Source organism: Gasterosteus aculeatus, chromosome Y, assembly GCF_964276395.1.
Source record: "Gasterosteus aculeatus chromosome Y, fGasAcu3.hap1.1, whole genome shotgun sequence".
Taxonomy (NCBI): domain Eukaryota; kingdom Metazoa; phylum Chordata; class Actinopteri; order Perciformes; family Gasterosteidae; genus Gasterosteus; species Gasterosteus aculeatus.
This window is the reverse complement of record NC_135709.1, coordinates 1,672,633-1,700,620: the sequence shown is the minus strand read 5'-3', so window position 1 is coordinate 1,700,620 and position 27,988 is coordinate 1,672,633. Positions and strand designations below refer to the sequence as shown.

Sequence of the window (27,988 nt, the reverse complement as noted above, 5' to 3'; positions counted from 1 at the left end):
ATTAAATATCTACATTTATTCTTGTGTACATCTCTGGATAAAACTCAGATAAAGTTACCCCCGCTATATATCATTTAAATTTACCTCTCTCTATTTATACCAATTGCCGTTTACGTTCTTGCTCTAATATTTGTACTTTCTATACTATAATAAATGTCTTTCATGTTTTTGGAAACAACGCAATGATGTTTCACCCACAATCCTTTGTGCGATGGAAAAAAAAAAAAAAAAAACTGCCGTGGGTCACGTGATATTGTCACTGAGGCGGAAATGAAAGTTCACCAGCGACAGCAACGGAGCACAGCCGAGAAAGGTAGGGGAAAGATGACCTTTAAACCCAATTGGAGTCTGGTTCAGAATGTGTGACTTGTTCTGACGCGAAACACGTCACTATGAATGCGGGTTTTCGCCGTTGTCAAGTGGGTAGAACGTGTTTTTTTGAACACGTCCCCTGGTAAAAAGCCACCACGGAGCTCGTTCGCTAACGGTTAGCTTGTTCTGGGAGGAAGTGAGCAGAATTCGACCGCGTCGTAACCTCTCCTTCAAAACAAATGCCACAGAGGTTGGATCGCGTTTTCCGTGTGGTAAGCAAACGTGTTGTTGTTCGCTAACTACGTCGTGCCGGTCTCTCTGTCGCCAAACAGTTGCCCTGGATTTAGTATGTGGCTCTCCCACCCGCGGCGCGTTGGTCGCAACACGGAGCAACACAGCAACGTCCGCTAGTTGAGCTTTTATTTTGGAATTCCATAACCGGAAGTCCGTGTTACCGCTCGAGCGCTTGGCGGCGATTACGCAGAAATGCGTTGATTGTCTTCCGTGTTTGTGTTTCGTGCGCAGCAGCCAGCGGTATTTAAACCCGTGGACAATGAAGTCCGTTAAGCCGGGATAGTTGTGTCATTGCGAGTCCACTCGACGTTCGGCCGATGCGCGCACAGCAAACGGGCTCCGCTGCCGCCGCGCAGCCGCTCGCCTTGTTTCACAAAGGTTGACGCGAAGCGCGCCGCGCTTTTTGTCGTGTTTCGCTTTGCGGTCCGATTGTCCGATCGTCTGGCTCGTTAATCGGCCGGCCCGGGACACATCTGGCCGGGCATCACTGGGTTTGTCCGCTCTCAGAGATGCTGTGACGCCGGGAGCAGTCACCTTGGTGGGCCAGGACAGCAGGATGAGACACCCCCCCCTCCCCCTTCCCCCCCTCCAGGAACCGGGGTCTGGGTTCTCTCTGAATAACCAAAGTAAAGACCCTCATCTGTGGTAGCCGCAGACCACAGCTCGGTTTTGCCGCACATGCGGTCGTCTCTGCGTCCGCTCCATCAGGCCACATCTCTGACTTTGCTCAAGGTGATGCTGAGCGGTCCTGATGAAAGTCTTGACACTGTTGATGCAGGGAAACGCGCTCGTGCCTAAGGGCTGTTGTAATGCTGCAGTGAAGCGACAACACGTTGTAATAATATTTTGCGTCTGTGCTTTTCAGAGCTGTGAGGTCATGGCAGCTGCCAGCACGAGCAGACCTGGCGGTGGTGCCCAGACCACTGAGAAGTCTCAGTTGATCTTGAAAGGTAATGACCTGTTTGTTTATTTATTTTTTTGTCATTGATCTGACTAACTGATCCAAATAACATCATAGCACGTCGTTCCAAAACTAGGACAAAGCTCTGCACATGCGGCAGCATGAGGTCCTATCCATCCATCCATCACAACATTTAAGATATCTTGCAGAGGACCTTTTCTTAGTTGTCGGTCTGGATAGATGGACAGATATACATAGGTGCTCTATTAATCCCCAAGAGGGAATTTGTGTGTAATAGTGGCAGTACAGTACAGTACATAGCATGAGAAACCAAAATGAACACTATATACTCCGGTCTAATGGACCTTCACAAGGCCCACGTGGTTCTGCTGGAGTGACGGGCTCCGAAACCCCACGTTCCAAACACTGCGTGCAGTACACCTGTGCGCCCTGCTGGTAGAGGTCATTGACCTGCTGGAAGATGCACAGCCTTCTCCTGATACTGATACTGACTCCAAAACCTGGTCCAGCGTTGTGGGCTGTAGAGGCTTTTCTGGGATTTGAACAACTCTCCTCCCCATTCATCTTAACCTTTTATAAGGTCATTAATGAAAACCTTTTTTCTCAATTTTTCCTATTTCCATAAAAAAGTAATGGGACGGCCCGACCCAACACACCATAATGTTCTTACCGCCAGTGAAGGAAGAAGTCAGATGATTTTTATTTAAATTATTAAAGCAGCTATAACCAATATTTCATAGGGGATTACATCTGTATGTGACGTGTAGCTATAAATGATCAACCCAAGGAGTTTCATCATGTTGACGGTTACCGTCAGAGCAATTAAAAAAAAGTAAATGAGTAATAGTGCTGCGCCGCGCGCTCTCCTCCCCCCCCACTAGAGGGCGATGTCTGCCTGTGTTTCTCACCACCAACCACGCGGGGTTCGCCCCCTCACCCTCCAGGAGAAACGCCTGGGTGAATAATCCAGTAAAATAAGTCTTTATTTTAGTCAAGCACACAGCTATTTGAAAAACGAGTAGAGCAAATATTATGTTGTGAAGTACACAGTAAAGAAAATACATTTGATCCAGAATACTTTTGTGCATTAACTTGCATACTAAATTAATTATTTGAATTGGGTTTTTTTTAAATGCAAATAACAACTATGAGATCAGATTAAGTAGAATTCCATTGAAAGACGATTTAAACATTTTTCTGGGTCAGAAAGTGTCAATAATCTAGAAATAAAAATTGAAGAATCAAACAAAATCTGGAAATAACAAGTCAGACTTGTCAGTTTGTTAAGGTGGTTGCATTCGGTGCGTCTCTAAAGCCAGAACCCAGCCGGGTCAGCAGCCCGGCAACTCACAGCCGATCCTTCCTCCTCTTCTTGTTTGTAAATGTAAAAGAAGCATAATCGAGTATATACGTATATTTTGCGTAAGAGCACCGAGCTCGTTTCTGTGCATGTGAGGAACACTGTGCGTGGTTGGAGGCTCAAATGAAAGGCCGCCTGTTTTGCACGGGGCTGATGTCACCGACTGGGACGGTGTATTATTTCAAAGAAATTAGGGCTGAGGCGCCGTTGCTACGAAGGCCAAACCGTTGACCCGTGATGTGAATACATGAAGTCCATTTCCCACTGGACAAAACCCCCCAAACCAAACCAACATCTGACTTTTAGCTTTCATCTTTTTTTCACTTTCGTATTTTCTCGCGTTCAAATGTGCTTTACCGCCGCGCGTTTGTTGTTTTTTGATTTTTCATATGCGGCGAGAAGTGTTTTGGTCCCAATGAAGAGAGTAGAAGCGTTTTTTTTTTTGTTTTTTTTGGGGGTTGTTGACTAAAAGAACCACCCGTCTGTCCCCGCCGCCGTCAGTGGTGTCGGCGAAGCCTCAGTCTCCCAAGCTGCCGAGCCGACCCGCCCGCCTCAGCTCCTTCGTCGAGGTCACCGCCGACGGCCTGACCAGCGAGACCAAAAAAACGGGCAAACGCAGCGGACACCTCGAGCTGCAGTGGAACGAAGACCTCACCCTGTAAGAACACAACGCACACACACACACACACACAATGACTTTTATTGTTGAATTTCACATCATCAGCGACCCACATTACATTGTAAGGCAGCAAGCACTGGTTCAAAACACGCACATGTGTCGAAGCGATTAGCGGAATCTCGTATGTCGTTGCCGTGGTGAGAGTCCCGTCACGCTAAGTCGGCGTTTGCCTTGTGTTTGGCAGTAACGTGACGCCTCAGAGCCGCCTGGACCTGAAGCTGTGGAGCTGCCACACCCTCCGGAAGGAGCTGCTTGGCAGCGCCACCATAGACCTGCTGGACACGCTGCGCACCCACCACGGCAAAAGTAAGGACACGGACACGCACGCACGCACACACGCGCGCGGCCAGTCGGGGCGACGTTACGTTTTCCAGTGTGGAATAGCCTCACAGCTGGAGTCGATACCGGTAATTTAATAGGCTGCCGTTTGGAAAGCGGTGTAACGTTTAGGGTCGATTCATTGTGCAGCAATGGAATATTAATTATCATTTAATGTACCACTGCTGATCTCCTTAGATAGCAGGTCCTCTTCCCCTGGAGGACGCCAATCGTGCACAACCATGTTGTCTTTTCACGTTTTAACAGCTAACTGGCCCATACGGATTTTAAGGGTTGGTCGATGGCAAATGACGTGTTCCACATGTTCCATCGGAGACGTTTCTCCTCCTGTTCCAGCTTCCAGCCTCTGGTGACAGTTTTAGTCGTAACGCCCAAGTGGTTTTTTACGTTGCCTTGATTTTCATCGTCGCGCATAAACAATTTATATACATCCATGTTGTTGGATGTCCAGAGACCGTCAGAAATCTGACCGCAATGTACGTTTATTACAAATGGTTTCATTTTGTAACAAAGTGAACGTGAGTCTTTTACTCTTTATACATGAACAACATATTTGTTTTGGCCTTGTGAACTTATTCAAGTAAGGGTATAAACCGAGAATTGAGTTTCAGGACGGAAATTATTCCATTACATTATAATAAATTAAATTATTACCACATTCTGCTCCACTGCTCTGTACATGTTTTTGCTTTACAGCCATGAAACGTGTGAGAATTCCACCTGATTTCCAGACTAGTAATATGATGTTATTGCCTTTAAAGGGGTCCATTGCTTAAACATGCCAGAGTTGAATTTAACATCATTAGCGACCCACATTACATTGTAATAAATGAGCGTCGCTGGATATTCAAATCAGTTTTGTTTCCGGCAGGCAACGGAGGAATTGTCACTTCTTCTGAGGTGAAGCACAGTATTCATGATGTGGCATCAGCTGAGGTTCACGTTGTTTTCCTAGAATCTGCATATGAGAAGTAGACGTGGTCATTCTGAAGTCACCCATTGGTTGTAGGACCGAAGTTATTGAGGAGAAGTGACGTGCAGGCGACATATACTCCCGAACCTGTCAATCACAGTAGCCCCGTAGTCTGTTTATGGTCTACTTTACTAAATGAACATCATGCTGAGATTGAGACCATAAACCCATGTTTACAATGCTCACTGGTATGGAAGTAAATCTGTGTCATCGGATTTTGAAAGAAAAAGGTGATTGAATTTCTAGCACTGAATATTTATGCATTGAAATCATGTATCTGAATGTTTTTCAACGTTAAAATATTCAACCGCAAAAAAATTCAACCGCAAAAAATTCAATGCAAAAATTCAATGCAAAAAAATTCGAACCGCAACATCCGGGAACCCAAGGAAGAGCAATCGATTCTAGATTCAAGATCGGGAGCGTGCATCAAGCAAAAGGAGCGAGCGCCCCAATACAACTTGGGCTTGTCGACTATGATGACGGGATTTCAGCCATGTCTGTTAATAACGGGGCTTCGTTGAGTGTTTTAACTCTCTCGGTTATGCGTCTGCACACGCTCCGCTAAAGCCGCTGCCCCCCTCCCACTACGCTGCAGCGGCTCCTATGCTCTACAGGCGCGTTCCTGGTTTCAAAAACTCCACCAATCCCTCCTAATAGCTCGTCGAAGCATCCCAGCATCAGCTGTCTATTACTGAATCGTACAGACACAAACCACACTGATGGCGTGAAGTTAAAGTTAAAACACTCAACGAAGCCCCGTTATTAACAGACATGGCTGAAATCCGGTCATCATAGTCGACAAGCCCAAGTTGTATTGGGGCGCTCGCTCCTTTTGCTTGACGCACGCTCCCGATCTTGAATGTAGAATCGATTGCTCTTCCTTGGGTTCCCGGATGTTGCGGTTAGAATTTTTTTGCATTGAATATTTTTGCGGTTGAATTTTTTGCGGTTGAATATTTTAACGTTGAAAAACATTCAGATACATGATTTCAATGCATAAATATTCAGTGCTAGAAATTCAATCACCTTTTTCTTTCAAAATTCGATGACACAGATTCACTTCCATACACTGGGGGAATAAGCAGACGCGTAGACGCGTAGCCAAGCGGCCCCCTGCTGGACATCACAGAGAATGCAGGTTTGAAGCCGCTGTAGTTCCATCGGGTTCAAGCGGCCTGGACGTGACGGAGGACGTCCCATTTCCGGTCTTCGAACTCTCTCACATCACCGTTCCCACTCCCCCCCTCTCCCATCTCCCCCTCCCTCCCCCTCCCCCTTTATAGTGGAGAACGTCCAGCTGAGTCTGGTGCTGCAGACGGAGAACAAAGGCTCGGTTGTAGCGGGAGGCGAGCTCAACGTCTGCCTGGACGGCATGGCTGTTGATCTGGGCACGCTGCCCAATGGAAGCACGGCAGCAGACAGTGAGTCCCGCCCCCTCTACCCCACACACACACACACACACATTGGTGGAGGTAATAACACAGAAACGCAACACCTAGAGAGAGTGAGTGAAGAAACGTTCAACGGAACAAGCACAAGCGGTTTTCCTACAGAAGTCTACACTCATTAACACAGAATACTCGAGCGTCTCTCGTCCTTCTAACTCGTTCATGCATCGCCTATTTGGTTAATGTCGCGCATACACATGTTTTTATTTGTTCTGGAGGATATCAGGGTAACGAGTGTGGTACATGGAGTAAATAATAACTCTAATGAAGTATTTTTCTTCTACTCAAGGGGCTTCTTGTTGGTGCACAACTGCACATGCGCGAGCAGAACATCGCACATGTGTATCGTGCTTATGTATAAAAACATCAAAGCCAGTAAGAGGTCAAACGGTGGTGTGACCTTAAAGAGATTTACCACACTGCAGGACGCAGTTCATGCTAACACGTCCCTCCATGGAACTGTCCTGCACGTCAGTCTTCTTCTGCCTGACGTGTCAACGCCGTGTGCGTCTCTGCTTCAGTGGAGAGTTTTCAATAGCGTCTCTAAAGGCTTTCTGTCCCGCCAAGAATAACGTATCAAGAATATTGTTCAGCTTAATACCCGTGCAAAATATTGACCATTCCTCCCAAGTCGGCCTGTATTCATTGAACGTTAACACTGATCTCCTCGGGCGTGTGTCACGACTCCCAAACCAATATGAAATGATTTCATCTTCCCCCCCGAGGAAGCATTTCAGACCCCCGCAGACCTGTCGACTCCAGGTCACCCGTGTTCCTTTGGCTTTTAACTTTCCTTTTTATGGGTTTGAAGCAGAAACCGGGTGTATTTTTTACCAAATTGCACCGCTACCAAAGATCTGCTCTGTGTGTAGCCTTTCACAGGGGGCCACGTTCTCCTCAAGCACGAGCTGCACAAATGTGTGTCTTTTCAAGTCCAAGGCGCTCGGCTCGTCTTTGCGTGTTTGTGTTTTTTACGATACCATGAGTGCAGATGGAGACGTGTGTTGCTGGAGCTGTTGCCCGTGTGGGTTTGTGTACACATGTGTTTTGCATTCTGCAGCGTGTGTGTGTGTGTGCGCTGCCTGAGTGTATAAAGCGCATAAAGGTGGAAGTGTGTTCCCTTCTGGCGGCGTTAAGGAGCTCTGTGTTCTCGCTCTGAACGCGCCTCTGTTAGTTTGAAAGTTTTACTCATTTCCCTCTGGCAAGTTTTCTGACACACACACACACACACACACACACTTTTAACTTTATAAACAAACTCTTGTATTGAAAGATGAGGGGGGGGGGGGACAGAAGCCAGAGCACATGTGCAGAAGCCCCCAGCACTTTTGGTTGCTGGTTACCTTTTTTTTATCTTCATTAACCGGCGGCTGATGGAAACTAAATGCTAAGGGGTAACCCTTCGCTAGTCCCGCCCCCTAAGCTGGTGCTGTCACCCACGACTTCCTGTTTGTACGTCAGTTGATTTGAAGAGGCCGCGATATTAGCGATAGTTGATTTATGGTGAACTCTGTTTCCCAAATGTAAATTAAAATCCGCGAAGGAAACATTATTTAAGCTATTTAATGGATGTAAAAAATATAGCCTCAAGCGTTCTAGTCGCTGAGCAGTAAGCCCCGCTGTTATGCACCCACGGCTTTATGGTCTGTTTGACCCTAAATGGACCATCATCATTTATTAAATTAACACGCTGTATTATAGAAGACTCAAAACTAGAGATCGAGAGCATGAATTCATGTTTACAACGTTTCCTGGGGGAATAAATCAAGACCGAAGAAGTGACGTTTTCTCGTAGACTTTTCTCTGTGCCACCAGAGGAGTGACCCCTGCTGGTGAGCGGAGAGAATGCAGGTTGAAGGTTTGGCTCGCCTCGTCACACCCGCTTATAATACTTAGCTAGTGGCCGTACCCACAATGGTAAAGGCGCGCTCACCGTTGACAGACGAGCAGGGGTGGGCGGGGCTTAGAAAACCAAGCCAATTGGGTTAGTGATCGTCTCCTTTTTTGCAGCTTCTTTAGCAGCTGCTGATCTGAAATGCGAACACTGTTGTCTTTAGTGCAGTTCTGTTCTATTTTAGATGCCGGTGCCATAAAGCGCAAGTGCATGCCCATTGGGTTCGGGGGGGTACTGAGACTTTCCCCACAAAAGGGAAGGTGCTGTGTTTGTATGTGTGTGTGTGTGTGAAAGGAGAAAGTGAGTGTTAATGAAAAGCATGTTACAGCTCCGTGGTTTCCAGTCCCCAGTCGGACTGAGCACATAGTCACACATTCCCACACACACACACACTCACACACACTAGGATGAATGGTCTCTATTCAACCACCCACTGTACACGGACCACATGCTCCGGGTCTCTCATGGACTTGATTATTCGGGAAAGGGCCTCGCTCCCGTTTCCCGCACAGCTCCGGGGCGGATGGGTGTTCACTGTGGTGTTCGCGGCGCTGCGCTGGTGGGACGGTAGATGGAGCCTCCATCGCTCGTCTTACTGGGACCCAATTTGTTGCAGGGGGAGCTCGATGCCTCAGCCAGTGCAGCGCGTACAGACGAAAAAATAAAATAAATTGTGGCACATTTAGAATGTGTTTCAGGGTAAGAAACGCTAAATGCAAATTGATATAGTCTCACTAATACAGCTAAATGCAGTGTGTGTTTATCACCAAGTGGACAGAGGTGAGCTGGGAGGAGAAAGAAGAGGGAGAACAGATTAGAGCTGGAAACTACAAGTCTCAAGGGTATGGACTTCCACATTAGCATTGCTGGCATGAGACTGCAAGACGTCCACGTTGGTGCGTGCACTGCGCTTTTGACCGTTGCCATCTTGTTTTTTGCAACCTGCGAGTAAGTAAGTAAGCCCGCCCCAAAGCAAAGCCCGTAAACTCAATGTTTACCGAGGGGAAAGAAATAAAGAGAAGTAGTTATTTTCTTAAGTCGCCCCCCCAGAAAATGCAAGTTCCTGTCGCACATCCGAAGCATGTCTTGCCCGTCCGCGTCTGAAGTCACAAATCAAACCGAGCGTGCCGTGATTGACTCTCTGTCGCGTGCTTCCCCTGCAGAGTCGCTGCAGCCAGACAGACCCAACCTGAGGCGGACGCAGAGCGAGGAGGCTCCCGGCGCACCAGGAGGTCAAAGCAGGTCGGTGCACGCGGTCGCCGGGTCAACGCTGAAGTTGATGTTGTTGTATTCGGCGAAGGGGAGCGGTGCGCGAAGCACAAGACCCCCCCCCCCCCCCGTAGCATCTCTGTAGCACGGAGTCAACGGGCTGATCAGACGCAACACTGTTGCGTTTATAACAATGAGGATGAGAGAAAAACAACTGGACGAGTATAAAGAGTATGACGGCTACGACGGTCACGCCCTCTTTTGTCTTTCTCCTATCTTAAGGAGCAACAGGCACTCAGTGGGGGGTCCGCAGGGCGGCGAGCTGACTAACGGCGAGCTGATCGAGGAGCAGACCCCCGGGTCGTGCTCGTCCGGTCGCCGCCGCTCCTCCAAGAGTCACGTCAGCCCTGGGAGCAGCGCAGGTATGGGAGGGGGGGTCCGATCATGGCGTTTCCATGACGATACCTGATGGATAGTAACTTCTTCCTCTTTGTCTTCACCTCAGACAAAGTTGAGCTGACGTCTAACGGGCTGGATGGAGGCCGCAAGGGCGCGGCCCCGCCACCCTCGCCGTCGGGCCAATCACCGCCCACCGCCGCCGCCGCCTCCAGCAGCAGCAGCCCCTCCCCGGGTCAGGACGCCGTGGGTCCGGCCGCGCCAGGGGAGCCGGGCCCCGGCCCCGACGCCGCCTCCGGCGCCGAGCAGACCGGCAGTAGTGTCGCAGAGCCGACCACAGAGTCTCTCCCGGCGGGGTGAGACCGCGCCGCTTAACGCTTCCATTCAGAGCGCAGTTAGTCACTCAATCACGTCACACATCTGTACTTTGGGCTTCGTTAAATAATTGTATTTTCGAAAGTCAGAACAAATCAGTAACCGTTGTGTTTTTAAATAGTAACATCAGTAATTAGTCTCCGATTTGAGTCAAAACCGTGTTAGACTTCCTGACCCTTCACAGCAATTAAAAGCGGCGCCATGCGTGTGCATTGTCTCCTCCTGTCGGTGCAGCTGGGAGCAGAGGGTGCTGCCTCACGGACGGGTCTACTACGTGGACCACAACACCAAAACCACCTGCTGGGAGAGGCCGCTGCCGCCGGGGTACGCACGCCGCCTTTTTTTCCCACCTCTTCTCTGTCCGTGCACCAAAAACACCGGCTCCGCGCCGGACCTCATCATCTCTCCCACAGGCGGTTGTGTTGACCGACTCCATGTGCCGAGGCGCTCCCAGAGTGTTTTCTGTTTTGGTGTAAAGCTTGCGTTTGTTCGCGAGAGGAACACGGCGCGGTCGCAATGGAGCTGTGCTTCCTGCCCGAGTGGGGCAGGTTGTCCCCGTAAGAGAAGCTTTGGCTGGGAGAAGACCAGCGGGCGAGGCTTTTAAAAATGTTATTGGAATACTTTAATAGAACATCCGCTGTTTACACTGTTTTTGGATTAATTCATTTTGGGCTGACAACACAGTTTAGTTTGTTTAAGACTATTTCTAGCAACTATTTTGCTGAGTTCATGCTCAGACGGAGGAGTTTGGATGTAAGAAGATGACGCTAACGAAGCTAAACAAGCTACGAGCTTCTGTTCATATGAACTGAATTGAATCTCCCTTCAAACAAAGACGGCGTTTCTGCCTGAAACACAAGTGAAACCAGACTGCAGTAAATATGTTCTGTGGCAAGCGGCGATGGCTCTTACACCCCCCCCCCCAGCGACTTAATCCTGACCGCATCCCTTCGTGTGTTTTGTTTAAACCGTGAATCGGCTTCGGGCCTGTAAAAGGAACGACAACGCGGCCACGTGACATCCACGTCTCCACCGCGAACAAAGAGGAGGACGAGCGCTTGAGTCCTCGTTTAGACTTTCTAAAGACGCGTAAAAAACCTTCTCAATTCACCAGAGGGTTATTTGCCGACATGCCTCCAACAGAAGGTCTCCTCCGCCTGTGGCACACAGACGTTTATTTCAGGCCTCCGACCAAAAAAAAAAAAAAGGAAAAGGGGAGGCGAGGCCACCGGGAGGCGCAAACGTGCAGACTCCCGCTTCCTGGATGGAGATTGTGTGTCTTCGGTTGTAACTTCATACATAACCGTCCCTCGTTCAGCCGCTGTGATCCTTAGTGTTTGTACAGCGTTGCCAAACCCCCCCCCCCCCCCAAGGGAAGAGAAAGGTCACCCCCCCCTCGCCCCCTCGCCTCTCCCTGCCCCAAAGTTTTTCCGTGCCGGGAACGAGAGAACAAAAGTCCTTTCTTAGAGAGCCACGTGTACCCCCGTCCAATAGCATGTCGGCCCTTCAGTGCACCAATTAGCACGCTAATGCTGCTACGCTAGTGCTCCAGATGTGCACACCGGGAACTGTTTAGAGAGCGCTGGGGTGAGGGGGGGGGGGGGGGGGGGAGTTAAGCAATCGAGGTTGGCAAGCTGAAATAATGAAAGCCATCCGAGGGGCCGAGCAGAGCTTCTGAAGCTGCAGGACGTCACGGCCCGACAAAATGACAGCAGGAACTAATCTGCGAAGCGCCATCTAGTGTTTGCATTGGATCCGGAACGGCTCAGCCAAGCGCGCAGGCAGCCGCAGTGAGCGCTGCAGAGTCGTCGGGTCGCTGGTGGCTTTCTAGACAACCGACGAGCGAACGGGAGAAATACACGCCTGCGACGAGCTTTTATTGTGAAAAGCAACAACGGCAGAAGCGGGCGAATACATAACGACTCACTGTACACGCCGGCTCCGGGGGGGGGTGGGGGTTGGCGGGGAAACCACATAGTTAATGGCGCGACTGGTACGAAGAGTTCAAAATCAAGATAGCGGAACTAAGTAGAGACTCTCAGGCGGGGCCGTCCGCGGCCTCTGGGATTTTCCTCCTGGCTCCGGTAAATAAGCAGCGACCGCTAATGTCACAAAGGGAACTCGAGAGGCCCAGCGGTCAGAGAGACGAGCCCTCGACCACCACGTCTGAGATGTGAGGAGACAGAAATCCAACAGGAGTGGGGATGATTGCAAGGATACGTCTCTAGATATTCTCTTTTTCTCAACTATAAACCACATTGTTCGTTGCAACCAGCCAAGTCATCAATGCTCCTTGGCCGTAGTTTGTGCTGCTGCCAGAAGAGCAGTCATTCCCAAAGAGGTCTCATTGAGGGTTCCCGAAGAAACGCAACCGTTTTACTGCGATGACACCTTGACGTCCGCATTGCTCTGATTATTAACTCCGTTGGAAAAGACTAGAGAGGAAGTTAAAGAAACGAGACGCTCTGCCAAGGAGTTACATTTGTTTGGGATTAGTTTGCGTTTTCCACAGTGAAAGGATTGTGTCGTCTATGTGATGTTTTTGTATTTAAAAGAAAACCTGCGATCCGATCTACGAGCTGCAAGCGCACAAACACGTTGACGTGGTGTTTGGGCTCATTTCAGCATGCAGCTAATCTGGGTGTGGCTGCTACTATAAAATGTCCTCTGTGGTTGAGGAGGCGTATAGGTTATCGGTGACACAAACCCCATTCGTCATAACTCAAAAGAGGAGTTGAGTCCTTCTCTCAGACCTCCATGCGAGCAGAGGAGTCGCCCCCCTGGTGGACATTAGGGGGAGTGCGGGTTAAAGGCCCGTCGGCATCGGCAGCTCTTCCCGCAACCCGGGGTTGCCGGCTGGCTTTTACAAAATATCCACACGATGAGATTTTGAATAAATAATCGGTAGTGTGGAGACAAGATGCAAGATACTAAGTAGGTAATTCTAATGACGGAAGAGCTAGATGAGTACTTGTTAGTTTTGGAAATGGCCATTAAATAACAAGACCTTTAAAAACCTAAAAAAAGCTCTGTATCAGCACGACGTGTTCTTGTTAGCATACGGAAGTGTGCTAACAGCGGTGCTGTTTTCTCTCCCAGATCCTGAAGCGCTGAGGTCAGAGATGTGAGAATAGCCGAGCCGGAGGGAACCCGGCCTGCGTGTGCGAAAGCCGTTTGCGTTTGTGTGCGTTTCTCTCGTCCATGTCCAGACGTCCCGCCTCGGGGACAGACAGAACAGGGGGCGTCTTGAGTAACGCTGCCGTCCCCCCACTGTTACCCCTCAACGATGTACCCGAGGGCTGCCATTCCCGTTGGGATGACCGCTGAGGTTCTTCTAGAAACTTAAAATAAAAGCCACATCTATTTTATTATTTTTTCTGAAGAATAGTTTGGTTTCAGCATCTCAGCCGCTATCCTCCTCCTTGTTTCCTTCACGTCCACTCATTTACTCCTCTCCCCCTCCTCTCAATGTTTTCTTTCCATTGTGCTTTATTTCCATCTCTTTAAATTGGTGCTGTTGCTATGAACAGCCTACATTTTTGATACTACCGCCCACTCTTGACTTGCTAAATGCAGATGATGTTGTAAGCCACGACCCTTTCTACCCCATTCTATAGCTGGGAGAAGCGGGTGGACCAGCGGGGCAGGTTCTACTACGTGGACCACAACACCAGAACCACCACATGGCAGAGGCCCACGGCCGAGTCCGTGCGCAACTACCAGCAGTGGCAGAGCCAGCGCAACCAGCTGCAGGGCGCCATGCACCAGTTCAGCCAGCGCTTCCTCTACCAGGTACTTCATGTAGTGTGTGAGTCCTCAGGACCTTCCTCTACCAGGTACTTCATGTAGTGTGTTAGTCCTCAGAACCTTCCTCTACCAGGTACTTCATGTAGTGTGTTAGTCCTCAGGACCTTCCTCTACCAGGTACTTCATGTAGTGTGTTAGTCCTCAGGACCTTCCTCTACCAGGTACTTCATGTAGTGTTAGTCTTCAGAACCTTCCTCTACCAGGTACTTTATGTAGTGTGTTAGTCCTCAGAACCTTCCTCTACCAGGTACTTCATGTAGTGTTAGTCCTCAGGACCTTCCTCTACCAGGTACTTCATGTAGTGTTAGTCCTCAGGACCTTCCTCTACCAGGTACTTCATGTAGTGTTAGTCCTCAGGACCTTCCTCTACCAGGTACTTTATGTAGTGTTAGTCCTCAGGACCTTCCTCTACCAGGTACTTCATGTAGTGTTAGTCCTCAGGACCTTCCTCTACCAGGTACTTCATGTAGTGTGTTAGTCCCCAGGACCTTCCTCTACCAGGTACTTCATGTAGTGTTAGTCTTCAGAACCTTCCTCTACCAGGTACTTCATGTAGTGTGTTAGTCCTCAGGACCTTCCTCTACCAGGTACTTCATGTAGTGTTAGTCCTCAGGACCTTCTTCTACCAGGTACTTCATGTAGTGTGTTAGTCCTCAGGACCTTCCTCTACCAGGTACTTCATGTAGTGTTAGTCCTCAGGACCTTCCTCTACCAGGTACTTCATGTAGTGTGTTAGTCCTCAGGACCTTCCTCTACCAGGTACTTCATGTAGTGTGTTAGTCCTCAGGACCTTCCTCTACCAGGTACTTCATGTAGTGTTACTCCTCAGGACCTTCCTCTACCAGGTACTTCATGTAGTGTGTTAGTCCTCAGGACCTTCCTCTACCAGGTACTTCATGTAGTGTTAGTCCTCAGGACCTTCCTCTACCAGGTACTTCATGTAGTGTTACTCCTCAGGACCTTCCTCTACCAGGTACTTCATGTAGTGTGTTAGTCCTCAGGACCTTCCTCTACCAGGTACTTCATGTAGTGTGTTAGTCCTCAGGACCTTCCTCTACCAGGTACTTCATGTAGTGTCAGTCCTCAGGACCTTCCTCTACCAGGTACTTCATGTAGTGTGTTAGTCCTCAGGACCTTCCTCTACCAGGTACTTCATGTAGTGTGTTAGTCCTCAGGACCTTCCTCTACCAGGTACTTCATGTAGTGTCAGTCCTCAGGACCTTCCTCTACCAGGTACTTCATGTAGTGTCAGTCCTCAGGACCTTCCTCTACCAGGTACTTCATGTAGTGTGTTAGTCCTCAGGACCTTCCTCTACCAGGTACTTCATGTAGTGTTAGTCCTCAGGACCTTCTTCTACCAGGTACTTCATGTAGTGTGTTAGTCCTCAGGACCTTCCTCTACCAGGTACTTCATGTAGTGTCAGTCCTCAGGACCTTCCTCTACCAGGTACTTCATGTAGTGTTAGTCCTCAGGACCTTCCTCTACCAGGTACTTCATGTAGTGTGTTAGTCCTCAGGACCTTCCTCTACCAGGTACTTCATGTAGTGTTAGTCCTCAGGACTAAAGCTCTAGTGACCCGGTGCGCCGCACAGTCAGAAGATGTCGGCCGCACGGGTCGTTCAGGGTGTTTTGCCAGTAGGCCGCGTCCCTGACAGCAAAGCATCCGAGGTCCGACGCCAAAGGCTCATGGGAACTAAAGCAACAAGGCTCTCTCCATGGCCCGTTCTATAATATACATAGAAGCAAGGGCAGCAACAGAACTTCTTTTAGTGAAAGATGAAACCCCCCAAACCCACGTTATTGCTGTAACCGAAATGGGTGTTGCGCTCCGCAGGGAGGGTGCTGTGTTGATGTTGATGTACCGGGCCGCCAAACTAAATGTCCACATCGGGGTTAGGAAATATTGACCCGCGTTGGTATCAAGATGCAGCGAGCCACCGGGCTTTTTACACTGAGACATCTTTTGAATGTGACCAGCGCGGTTGCTTGCGGTTCAGAACCCCCCGAGCCCTGCATGCGCGCCTGCAACCGTTTCGTGGGGGACTCGCCGCACCGCGGCGTCTGCTCAGGGAGAGGTCGCCGAGCAGACGCCACGCCAGCTCCTTCCAGTACGCGTGAGAAAAGCCGACAGGCAGGTCAGGCCTCCGTGTTGGTGGAACAGCGCTCTCCGTCTTGGAATGCCCACGCCGCCGATAGCGGCGGGCTATTTGCGGCACCAGCGCGTGTGAACGAGGGAGCGCACGCAAAAGACTCAACGCGGCCACGCGCGCTATAAATACTCGTGTCACCGCCCTCATCTTTTCATCATAAATCAGGACATGGGGATTCTTTACTGTGTGTGTGTGCAGGGCTGTAATGTGGAGGTCAGGTGCTACATTTCTTCTTTGTAACACATGGCAACCAACGAGGGTCAAGGGGCCCGATTGTCCTCTTGAACGGACACACACACACACACACACACACACACACACATATATATCAACGGACTATTTTGTGGTTCCGAGAGTCATGCCGAGTCGCTTGTTGCGCCCGCCAGCAAAGTTAAGATCTTCTGGATTGATGGATTGACCGAAATGAAGCAAAGCTGATTTAGTGCGGCGCTCTTGATTGTGAACACGCACAAAGTGTGCACGTTTTCAGGGTTGCGGTCGTACACAACTACCCGTGATGCACACTGTCACAACTGCTCCACAGTGGTGGTGTTGTGTGTGCGCGTGCTGTGGGTGTTTGTTTTTGTGTGTGAGTGTGCAGAGTAATTGGTGCTCGTTAGGAGCCCCAGAGAGCCTTGGAGTCATTAACTGCTGCTTCCGCACTCTCCCCCCTGCTCTCTCCCCCCCTCGACTCTCCCCCCTTGACTCTCGTCTTTTTTTCTTTCACCCCCCCCCGCACACACACACACACTCCCCTCTCAAAATCTCCCCTTTCTGCTCCGCACAGAGACATCTTTATCCGCCCAACTCATTATGATAACATCGCTTTTTTACTTTTCACATCAGTCTTCTGCCCCCCCCCCTCCTCTTTGCCCCTCCCTCTCTGCCCCTCCCCCCCATCTGACTTTCTGTCAGCTCTGTCCTGAACAAGGACCCCTAACAGCAGCACCTGAATCAGCCCTGTGTTTTATCACTCTCGCCGCTGGAACAGAAAACTCATACATGACCAATGTTTGCACACGCGAACCCGCCGGAGGAGCCCCCGCAGGAGCCCCCGCAGGAGCCCCCGCAGGAGCCCCCGCAGGAGCCCCCGCAGGAGCCCCCGTAGGAGCCCCCGCAGGAGCGAAGGCTGTTTTTTTTTTGCCAGCAGTTTGTCCCATGAAGGGACAATGGACAGCAGTTTAAACTGGAACCAATGGTGTTAAAAGGAAAGGAAAAAAGGTAACAATTTGATAAATGCGACAAAAAAAATGTGCACCGATTTTTATTTAAATATCTCATTGAGCAACAAGGCAGCTCAAAGGAATAAAAGAACATGCAGTCATTAAAAATACCAGACAATAGAAAATAAAACCAGAACAATTGGGAATAGTAGTTATAGTGAAGTGTGAACAATATTTAATAAAATAAACGTTTCAAACTGGAACATTTTGAGTTATTTCTGATTTCTGGGAGTTTATTGCAGAGGAACCGAGTGCTGCTTCTCTACGAATGTTTTGACTTGATTAAGAAGCCAAAATAATACATTTAAAGCCGTCCATCCGCTGGTAATTTAGTGGTCGATGCTCAAATGAAACCCACTTCTGTATCGAACCGCGACGTCCTGCATGTGAGCGCGACCAGGGCAACGCGTCGGTCAGAGGAGAACCCAGGATGATGAACCCACTGACCTTGACCTGGAGGCCCCGGGGCCTCCGCTCTCTTACATCTCACAGAAGAAGTGCAATGCTTGTTTTGCGTTTCGCCTGATTGACAGCCAGAGTCCTCCCAGCACGTTTAGAGGCCACTGGCGGTGTTATTTTTTTTTATTTCTCCAGCTCCTACAGCACCGGTCAAACGTTTCGCGCACGCTTCCCCATCGAAGTGAACGAGGCAACGTGTCCGCGCTTTTAACCGGTTCTGTATAACACCCAGTCATTATTTCACACGCTGCTGCCAACGGGCTGCTTTTTCCCACTCTCCCTCCCTGCCTCCCTCCCTCGTGTTCCAGGCCTCACTTTCCCTCCCCTCCAGCCTCGCTCCGTCTGGAAGTTGCTGAGGAGCTGAATGATCCGAGCCAGGATGAAGTCATCACGTCGTTATATCATTATATTCTCCTTTTACCCTTTTTTAGGCACAGAAAGGCCCATACGGGTGGGGCATAGATTGGCTGTCGATGGGAGCGACACACACACACACACACACACCCTTTAACCCTGTTATGTGCCCGCCCTCGCTCTTCCAGCGCCGCCCCCCCCTCCTGTCCTTTCCATCCCGGACCCTCTCACAGTTTCCATGACAAGGCCATTTTAAACGGGCACGGTCACATTCGTCTTTTGGGAATATAGACTGCATGAAATGACGTCAGCGTTTGTTGCTCAATGCCGTACTTTTACGGGGAAATAATCGACGTTTTTGTCGCGCGAAATTATCGGCAGTTCATCTGGAAAGTGGTGGTTTCGACGAGACCTTTTTGGCTCCAAAAGATCCCTAAAATAACCTTTCCTATCAAACACCTGGAGTCGCTCTGCATCACGTCACTCAAGCTAAGCTAAAGGAGGACCAGTGTTGTTGTGCCATTTAGCCATTTGTTAGCAAATGCTATTTTTTAGCTAGCTTTTTTTATATAACCTCAGATTTTTACTTTAAGAAAAACCAACGTTAAGGGAACAGGAAGGGAAAACCGCTGACTCACGTCCTTGTCTTACAGCTCATTCCTGCAGCGCTGCAGCTGGCTAGCTAGCTAACTCCCTATTAGCTCATGCTAATGCGTAGCATGCCGGCTATGCTACATGATTATGGCCGGCAGGAGGGGCGTGGAGGGTTGTGGTGGTGATAAAACGCGACGTGACCTCTTTATCTTTTTTTTTTTGTTGCTAGTTTAAGGTAATTTTCTGTTGGCGAGCGCGTGGCCGCGGGCGCCGCTGAGCAGCGCAAACGTCTCCGGCGTGAGACTGCCCCCCCCCCCCCCCCCCCCCCCCCCCCTTTTTTTGGCGGCCTCCGATTCCCCCCCCAAACAAGCGCCTTTTCAGCCACTTTTTCCACTCGGGCTGATATATTCAGGCAGGTTTGTGTGTATTCCGGCAGGAGGACGTACACATCGACTCCCTGTTTTCCACACACGCATTTTCCACACCAGCATGTGTGCTGGTGTGGAAAATGCGTGTGTGTGTGTGTGTGTGTGTGTGTCTCTCACACACACACACACATTTTCTTCAGAGTGTGTGTGTGTGTGTCTATGAGTCCAGGCTGAATAAACCCCACAGTGGTTTCCAGGTCCAGGGTGAATAAAGGTGCCTTTTGTCAGGCCTGGGTTGGGTTGGGTTGGGGCGGTGGCGGTGGGGGGGGGTGGTGGGTGGAGGCGGGGTGGGTGGGTGGGTGGAGGTGTCCAGTCTGGAACGGGCATCAATGTTCCCCTCAGTTCCCTCAGACTTCGCACCTCCCTGCCCACTTTCACAGAGGCGCTAGAAGAGAGCCAGAGACGAGGAGGAGGAGTTCAGGCCGGGGGGGGGGGGGCGGGGGGTGAGGGGGTGGGCGGGGCTTGCGTGCAGCCAGTGAGCTCATTGGAACAGCGTTGTTGTTTCATCCTCCTACCGAGCGTGTCGTTTTTTTTTTTTTTTTTTTTTTTGGGGGGGGAGGCATACGAGCCGCCCGGCGGGCAGCTCGCTCAGATGCCCCTCGCCGCTGCAGCAGAGAGCATCCACCACCACCCACACACCCCCCACCCTCAACGCCATCAACACGCACTCGCAGCACGCCCCGCTGTCGTCCTTGGTCAATCGGCGACTCGGTTGTAGCGAGTGTGGGACGAGCTCGCCGAGTCACGCTTAGCGATGGATGTGGAGTCATCCGGCACGTTGGGAGGACCAAACACCTGGAGGGAGGGAGGAGGCGGCGGCGGCGGCGGCGGCGGGGGAAAAGGCGTTCCTAACCGGAGCTGTTGTCTCTGTTTCTCCCTCAGCCTTCCGGAGCGCCGGTGGAGAACGACCCTCTGGGCGCGCTGCCCACTGGATGGGGTGAGTCTACCCGACGCTGCCCCCCCCCCCCCCCCCCACACGGGACACCCGAGGCGCCGTCTCACCGTCGGCTGAAACCTGATTCTCACCGAAGCCCGTTTGGTGCCGGTTCCGTGGATTTCGCTGTTAGATGGAGCTCTTTCCCTGTTGCCCCCCCCACCCCCACCCCACCAGCCCGCGATGCCTTTTCAGCATGTTGCGGTGCCTCAATTACCCCGCTGGCTCGGAGGTGCTCCTCTGGCTCGCCCCCCCCCCCCCCCCCCTTCTGTTTTCCTTCTGCGGTCGCGTCCCCCGGACTGCTTCTCTTTTAACATTTTGAAAACGCGAGATTAGACGAGACGAGAGGCGGGACGGTGGAGGTCAGGCTGGATATTATTGGGGGGGGGGCAATGTGAGCACTGCCGTTTCTGGGGCCTTAATGAGAAAAAGCTGTTGGGGGCAACGGAAGGAGGAGGATGGGGCGCCTGTGTGTGTGTGTGTGTGTGTGTGTGTGCGTCACACATGAATAAATCGTTATTCCGTGTTTAAGTTTATTCAATCTGAGCCATTTACTTTTTTTTCTTAAACCTCGGCCCCCATGTTAATATTCCCAACAACTCACACACACACACACGGCTTTTACCCCGGCGAGGTATTTGTGAAATATCTCACCGGCTCGCTGGCTTTCTATCGTGCCGGTGAGATTTTTTTTTTTTTTTTTAAAAGAGCGAGCGAGAGAAGCGCTGCGGAGGTCTTTAGAACCCTACGCGACTTGCGTGAATATCGTCCCGTGGGACCCCGTGTAGCCGTGCGGTGACTCTTGGCGGGTCGGCGGGGGGTTATTTTTTCGGGGGGGGTGGGGGGGGGCAGGTAAACCCGCCACGGCGTCACATTTAATAAAAAACGCCACGCACGTTGTTGTTTCTTTCCACAGAGAAGCGGCAGGACAACGGCAGAATCTACTTCGTCAACCACAACACGCGGACGACGCAGTGGGACGACCCCCGGACCCAAGGGTGAGAGAGAGAGTGTGTGTGTGTGTGTGTGTGTGTGTGTTTGCCTGCCTGCTTGTTAGGTGGCGTGTTGCTTTGCGTGTGTGCGGCTACTGAAGACAGATTTAACACACAGGAAGTAGCTCCTCGCCGATCAGGGCTTCAAAAGAACACACCGGCCTGCTTCAGGATTTGTGAGCTCACGGGACGGGGGGGGGGGGGGGGGCTGCTGCTCTATCTGCCTTCCATCTGATCATTTTGTTTCTGGCATCCCTTTATCATTTAAAGCGCTTCCTGTCCCCTCACCTCCCGCTCTCTTATTCAAACTGTGATCACTTCCACGTATGCGACGTCTGGGGTGAAAAAAGTGATTTGACTTTGGGTTTAATTTTGTTTTGCGTGTCCGTTAAAAAAAGTGTTCAACAAACAAAAAAACAATCAAATTGTCCAGATGAGGAGATAATAGGAGCACGTTTTGAAGCTCGCCGTTTTTGACACACACGGGGGGGAGGGGGGGGGGGGGGGGCACAAACTGCGGCCTGTGGGTGGGACGAGTTACTGCAGCCCGCGTTGAAGGGCCACTTCAAACCAAAACCCAAACCCCCCCGTATTCTCCCTCCTCCCCCCCCGCGGACCTCTTTGTCCGAGAAAACAGCTCCCACATGAGACAGCGCGGGGTCACGACCCCCCGGCCTCGCGCTCGTGTTTTGCCCCCCCCCTCGTAGTCCCGTCTGCAGCAAGGAGGGAAAATACGGGCCTTTGGACTTTGGGTCGACGCGGCGGCGGTTCTGTCGGGGCCTCAGATCCTCAGGGTGGACGGGGGAGGTGTGTCAGTTTCACCCTCCCCCCCCCCCCCCCCTTCTTTTTGGGCTTGGGACCGTGCTCACTGCCCCCCCCCCTCCCCCCTCTCCCTGTTGCAGGATGATCAAGGAGCACCCCCTGCCCCCGGGCTGGGAGATGAAGTACACCGCTGAGGGAGTGCGATATTTTGTGGACCACAACTCGCGCACCACCACCTTTAAAGACCCCCGACCCGGGTTTGAGTCCGGGTAAATATCCTCTCGGCCCGTCCGCCCGAAAAACCTGCTTCTAGTGTGGCAACGTCCACTTGAAATCATCCTCTTTCCTCCTCCAAGTCATGAAGAAGTCATTTCAAACACCCTCACATTCATGTACAACATCCTGCTTCCCACTTTTCTCTGCATCTTTTATCGAGCCCACGTTTTTTTTTTTTTCCATGTTACCTTTCTGTTCGTTTCTTCTCCTTTGGAACAGACAGAATCATCTTAAGCCTCACAGACACACACACACACAGACACACACACAGACACACACACACCTCTTCCCCTCAGCCTGTGGATGTTTGGCTTGAAACACTCTCCACCACAGAAGTGAGGAGAATGTGCAGATGTGCGACAGCGGATCCACTGCGGACTGCATTGGTGTGTGCATGTGTGTGTGTGTGTGCGCACGCTTGTGTCTTTTCAGTTGTGTGTGTGCATCTGCAAGCAACTTTCCATGCTGATGTTTGAACGTGGTTTTTAGTGCGCTGGTTCACCGTCCTCGTGCAGCATGGTCTCCATTCCCCGAACCCAGCCTCCGTCTCTCGCTGTCCGGGCCTCAGCCTCTCTGGTGCTGACACGGCGTTTACGGTCGGCGGGGCTTATGCTAACACAGCTGCAGGCCCGGGCTGGCCTCTGTGCGCCGTGTGAATTTGATATTCCAGGTCTGGGGGGCCCTTGAACGTCGAGGGTCATTTTGATATCTTTGCCTCGCAATAACTGTAAAACACTGTAATCTGTAAAACCCCCGATCGAGGCGCGTAGAAGGAGGCTGTTTAGATGAAAAATGCCTTTTTTGAGCTTTGACTTGTTTGCTTTTCCTGACGTTCATAAGAGCCGCCGGCAATCATTTACTAATAATGTCAGTTTTTAAAGCTCTAGGCAATAATAATCATAACAAACTGTGTATTAAAACATGACTCAAATTAATAAATAAATACATTTTATTTATTTTTTGCAGACCAACGTGTTTCTGTTGGTCATGTGACCAATGACCAGTTGTTTTTATCGTCATTTATTCTTCTTCGTGCATTTAACCCCTCCCAAAAAAATGACCCGAGTTCCTGTGCGTGTGCAGGTCACGGCAAGGCGGTTCCCCGGGCGCCTACGACCGCAGCTTCAGGTGGAAGTACCACCAGTTCAGGTTCCTGTGCCACGTGAGTACCGCAGATAACGGCGAGCCGCTGTCCACGTCCGAAAAAAAGGGCGTTTCACTCTTGACCCGCTGATGCATCTTTGTCCCTTTTTTCTTTTTGGGATCCGCCGTCCAGTCCAACGCTCTGCCCAGCCACGTCAAGATCTCCGTGTCCAGGCAGACGCTGTTTGAGGACTCGTTCCAGCAGGTCAGAGGCCTTTAACCCCCGGACACACGACACGGCGTTCAACGCTTTTCAACCCAAAAAACATTTTGTTTTTTGTATTTCAATGACGCCTGTAAATATGTCGAGTGAAAACGGCCAGAAATATCCCAAATGTTTGTCGCCCACTCAAAGGAATACAATGTACATGAGTGTGTGAACCGAGCAGACAGAAGCAGCAGAACGTGATACTGAGATAACGCCGCCGAGGTCCAACGCCACGGCGCTCATTGTTTGTGGATTCCGTTCTGTTTGCCGGTGCCGATGGCTGGATCGCCCCGTCCCCGCGCTCAGATCATGAACGTGAAGCCGTACGACCTTCGCCGCAGGCTCTACATCATAATGAGAGGAGAGGAGGGGCTGGACTACGGCGGCATCGCCAGGTGAGGCCCCCTCTTCCTCCTCCTCCTCCTCCTCCATCATTAAGCATGCGGGTTCCCTTTATTATTGTTGCATAACTTCAACATGCTGCTGTGCTGGTCCTCCTCCTCCTCCTCCTCCTCCTCTCTGGTTTTTTGTGTGTCGGCGGCGTCCTCACCCCGTTAGTCTCCCCCGTCTGCTTGGGTCTCATTTCTCACGTCCCGTGTCTTGTCTCCGGTGTCGCGTCAGTGGTTTTACCCTATGGTAGGTGACATCATGCTGTTCTACCACAGGGTAGAACCACGGACGGGATGTCGTGAGGTGTCTGCGTCCGTCCGTCCGTCAGTCAGTCCATCTCCCCCCATACCCCCCACCCCCCACATCCTCCTCCCCCCATAATGCCCGCGGGGGAGTGCGGGGGCCCCCTGGGAGCGCTGGGTGTGCTGGTGCAGCAGGTGGTGGTGGTGGTGGTGCTCATTCTGTCTTAACATGCATCCTTCCACAGTGTCTTTGTCTCCATTGGATTCTGCTGTGTTTGTGTGTTTTGTCTACATGTCATTGATAGATTGTGTGTACGTATTCATACGATAATACACAGGTGATCTTTGTGTTTTTTTGACATCTCAAATGTATTTTTTTTTTTTTTTTCAAGCATTTATTTAGAATTGGATTTCTTTCCTGATTTTGTTTAATTTGGAATTTTATTTTATTTCAGGGTTTGATTGATTGAAATCTAACATATTTTAATCAACCTCTACATCTAAATGAATTGTCCCGGGCATTCGGTGCAAACAAAGCGCCGGTTAAAGTTAGACGTGCCTTAAACCTAAAGACCGTATCTATAAATCAGAGTCACTCCTCTGGAGAATCCGTCTTATTGTCATTTATTTATTCATGTTTCCATTTCCACGTCCTGTCCTTAAATGTACCACGACTGCTGTTGCCAGATGTGTCCTCTCCTCCATATTCCCTGCCGCTGTTCACAAACCTCCACGTGTGTGTTTTATGATGCGTCTCCTCTGAACTGCTCTTGATGACAATGCACATCTGTGTGTGTGAGTCTGTGTGTGTGTGTGTGTGTGAGTCTGTGTGAGTGTGTGTGTGTGAGTCTGTGTGAGTGTGGTGCCCGTGCAGCCTCTCACGCCTCCTGCTGTGTTTCCCGCCCTGCAGGGAATGGTTCTTCCTGCTGTCCCACGAGGTGCTGAACCCCATGTACTGCTTGTTTGAGTACGCCGGCAAGAACAACTACTGCCTGCAGATCAACCCGGCCTCCTCCATCAACCCCGACCACCTCACGTACTTCCGCTTCATCGGCCGCTTCATCGCCATGGTGAGCTCCGCCCGGGCTCCACTACTGCATTAATACAGTACTACTCAATGTACAAACCGAGGATTCAAATGTAAACAGTACAATAAGAAAACCAGTGAACACACTCAGGTCTGAACGGCAGCATAAAACACCGAGGCATCCACGTTGTGCACCACGCCGCCGTAACTGGCCACCCGGAGGTCACCCGTGGGGCGGACGCGCAGGAGTGCGCCCTCGATCTGATGCACGCGCACACACACACACGCAGCAGCAGCAGCAGCAGCAGCAGCAGCAGCCACTTGCATTGCAAGCGGATTATCGCTCATGAGACGCTGCGGGGTGAATGACGTCATGTTCATCGTGCAATTAGATCGGAAACCACACGTCGCCAACCGTCCAGCGGCGTGTGTGTGTTTGCGAATGACTACATGGCGTCTGATCCCCCCCCCCCCCCCCCCCCCCCCCCCCTCCAGGCTCTGTACCACGGCAAGTTCATCGACACCGGCTTCACGCTGCCCTTCTACAAGCGGATGCTGGACAAGAAGCCCACGCTCAAAGACCTGGAGTCCATCGACCCGGAGTTCTACAACTCCATCACGTGGGTCAAGTAAGTATCGCCGGGACCCCCCGGGGGGGCTTGTTTTTCTGCTTGAAAGGCCACAAATTTTGTCTTTCCGGCTTTCGTTCTTGTGACTAAATGAAGATGTGTCGGCCGACGTGAACGTGTGTGTGTGTGTGCGTGTTCAGAGACAACAACCTGGAGGAGTGCGGCGTGGAGCTGTACTTCGCACAGGACATGGAGATCCTGGGGAAGGTCTCCACCCACCAGCTGAAGGACGACGGCGAGAACGAGCTGGTCACGGAGGAGAACAAGGAGGAGTACATCGGGTGAGTTCACGCAGCCTCTGGAGGAGCAGAGGTCACGGGGGGGTCGGGGGGCCGCCCAGCCTTTAAGATGGCCCGCTCTTCCTCCCCCAGCCTGCTGACGGACTGGAGGTTCACCCGCGGCGTGGAGGAGCAGACCAAGGCCTTCCTGGACGGCTTCAACGAAGTGGTTCCTCTGGAGTGGCTCCGCTACTTTGACGAGAAGGAGCTGGAGGTGAGGACAACGCGCCGCACCGTCAGCTGCGTTGGTTTAGTGAACCGCGTCCCAGCGCGGAGACGGACGACGGGCCGTCCACACCGTCCCGTACTGAAGGAACGTCCGTCCGTCTCTTCCAGCTGATGCTGTGCGGGATGCAGGAGATCGATATGGCTGACTGGCAGAAGAACACCATCTACAGACATTACACCAAGAACAGCAAGCAGATCCACTGGTTCTGGCAGGTACGGACGCACACACGCACACACACACACACACACACACTCTGTCCAGGGAGTGACGCAGTCGTGTACCTGCAGGTGGTGAAGGAGATGGACAACGAGAAGAGGATCCGCCTGCTCCAGTTTGTGACGGGGACGTGCCGGCTGCCTGTCGGAGGCTTCGCTGAGCTCATAGGTACGTTGTTGTGTTTCTTTAGGCTTTATTTTTCCATCTGATTATTTATTTAAGCGTAACATGAACATAAATGACTTATTATTATTATTATTATTAGTATCATTATCCAGACGTTAAGCTCCGGGAGATTCTATATTTTCTTGCCCTTATTGGCACGGAAAGCTTTTATTTTGAAAGATCAGTATAAAGGTTCAATCCACATTGCATGGTGAGTGTAACTTGTTGAAATCTTATCAGCAGTATTTAAAAGGCTTCAAAAACCCTGCGGTCTTATTTCGATCACGGTTTGGTGACTTTGATTCTTCTTCCTGTGCAGGAAGTAACGGCCCCCAAAAGTTCTGCATAGACAAGGTGGGGAAGGAGACTTGGCTTCCGAGAAGCCACACATGGTAAGCTGCCAACCTCTTCTCGCGCATGTGGCTTTGCGTTCTGATCTCAGTGAGGAAACGGCATGTGAAACAAAGCGGGAACGTGCGGTACGGTAGGTCTCCCGTCATGCACCTTCTGCCCGAGGGTCCTCCTCCCGGAGAGAGAGAGACCCAGTGACCCCAGTGACCCCAGTGACCCCAGTGACCCCTCTGCCAGCGTCAATAAGTGAAATAAAGCAGTGGTGTCGTCCGCGCAGCTTCAACCGACTGGACCTGCCGCCCTACCGGAGCCTGGAGCAGCTGCGGGAGAAGCTGCTGTTCGCCATCGAGGAGACGGAGGGATTCGGACAGGAGTGACGCGGGGGGGGACGCTCGATGGACGGGACAGTTCTTTTCTTATTGGTGTTTTCATTTGGCAATCGCAGAGCTGAAAGATCAGCCGTCGTCTACGGCCGCTCACCTGGACGGGGGGGGGGGGCGATGTCATGGAATGCAATAGTGCGTGTGTGTGTGCGCTCAAATTGATGCCAGGTTGTATATGCATAAAGATGTGTGTGTGCCCATGTAGGTTAAACAGGAAGTCAGACAGAGAGTAATATTTGCCTAGTGTGTGTCTGTCCCCCCCCCCCCCCCCCCCCGTACCCAACACACACACACCCCAACTCACCGCTTGGAAACCCACCGAAAACCAGACAACCGGATAGTTTTAACTCCAGTATAACACATCTACCAGAATGACATTTTAACACCGAGACGACGGGAGGGAGAGCATGTGCGTGTCTGTACGCGAGGGGACATGAGAAAGTGAGATGAAATGTGATTTTTACTTTAATTTTTTTTTTGTTAGTTGTGAAATTCAGCATTTTTCCTCTGTACATAACTAAAATAAATGAGATTTCAATCTGC

The 27,988-nt window shown here is 51.0% G+C and overlaps 1 protein-coding gene and 2 long non-coding RNA genes across 6 annotated transcripts; 2 read left to right on the top strand and 1 right to left on the bottom strand.

Annotated features, from left to right (window-relative positions):
• The first annotated feature begins 235 nt into the window (after positions 1-235).
• LOC144390754 (NEDD4-like E3 ubiquitin-protein ligase WWP2) lies at positions 236-27,988 on the top strand. 4 transcript variants are annotated; one of them, XM_078097090.1, is made up of 24 exons: positions 236-313; positions 1,472-1,556; positions 3,390-3,546; positions 3,752-3,873; positions 6,166-6,303; positions 9,388-9,466; positions 9,716-9,855; positions 9,939-10,185; positions 10,439-10,528; positions 13,822-13,996; positions 20,103-20,157; positions 21,071-21,152; positions 22,049-22,177; positions 23,268-23,346; positions 23,461-23,532; positions 23,842-23,930; positions 25,078-25,237; positions 25,690-25,823; positions 25,964-26,104; positions 26,195-26,315; positions 26,438-26,542; positions 26,618-26,714; positions 27,031-27,103; positions 27,340-27,988. In XM_078097090.1, the coding sequence occupies exons 2-24, from the start codon at positions 1,484-1,486 to the stop codon at positions 27,437-27,439; spliced, it is 2,658 nt and encodes an 885-aa protein (XP_077953216.1). In that variant the 5' UTR covers positions 236-313; positions 1,472-1,483; the 3' UTR covers positions 27,440-27,988. The 4 variants fall into 4 exon arrangements, with proteins under 4 accessions (XP_077953216.1, XP_077953218.1, XP_077953215.1 ...); XM_078097089.1 differs by lacking the exon at positions 236-313 and adding an exon at positions 747-1,338; XM_078097092.1 differs by lacking the exon at positions 22,049-22,177.
• Positions 14,454-14,747, bottom strand: LOC144390779 (uncharacterized). The gene is made up of 2 exons (XR_013454611.1): positions 14,672-14,747; positions 14,454-14,627 (listed from the first exon to the last, which is right to left on the bottom strand). It is a non-coding gene; the product is annotated as an uncharacterized LOC144390779 (long non-coding RNA).
• Positions 14,943-18,796, top strand: LOC144390778 (uncharacterized). Its single transcript, XR_013454610.1, has 2 exons — positions 14,943-15,330; positions 15,373-18,796. It is a non-coding gene; the product is annotated as an uncharacterized LOC144390778 (long non-coding RNA).

Bases quoted from the DNA above. Each gene is read 5' to 3' on its own strand.
- LOC144390754 (XM_078097089.1), top strand. From the start codon at position 1,285: ATGCGGTCGTCTCTGCGTCCGCTCCATCAGGCCACATCTCTGACTTTG. The intron at 9,467-9,715 runs GTCGGTGCACGC...TCCTATCTTAAG, and splicing joins GCACCAGGAGGTCAAAGCAG to GAGCAACAGGCACTCAGTGG. The intron at 13,997-20,102 runs GTACTTCATGTA...TTTCTCCCTCAG, and splicing joins GCCAGCGCTTCCTCTACCAG to CCTTCCGGAGCGCCGGTGGA.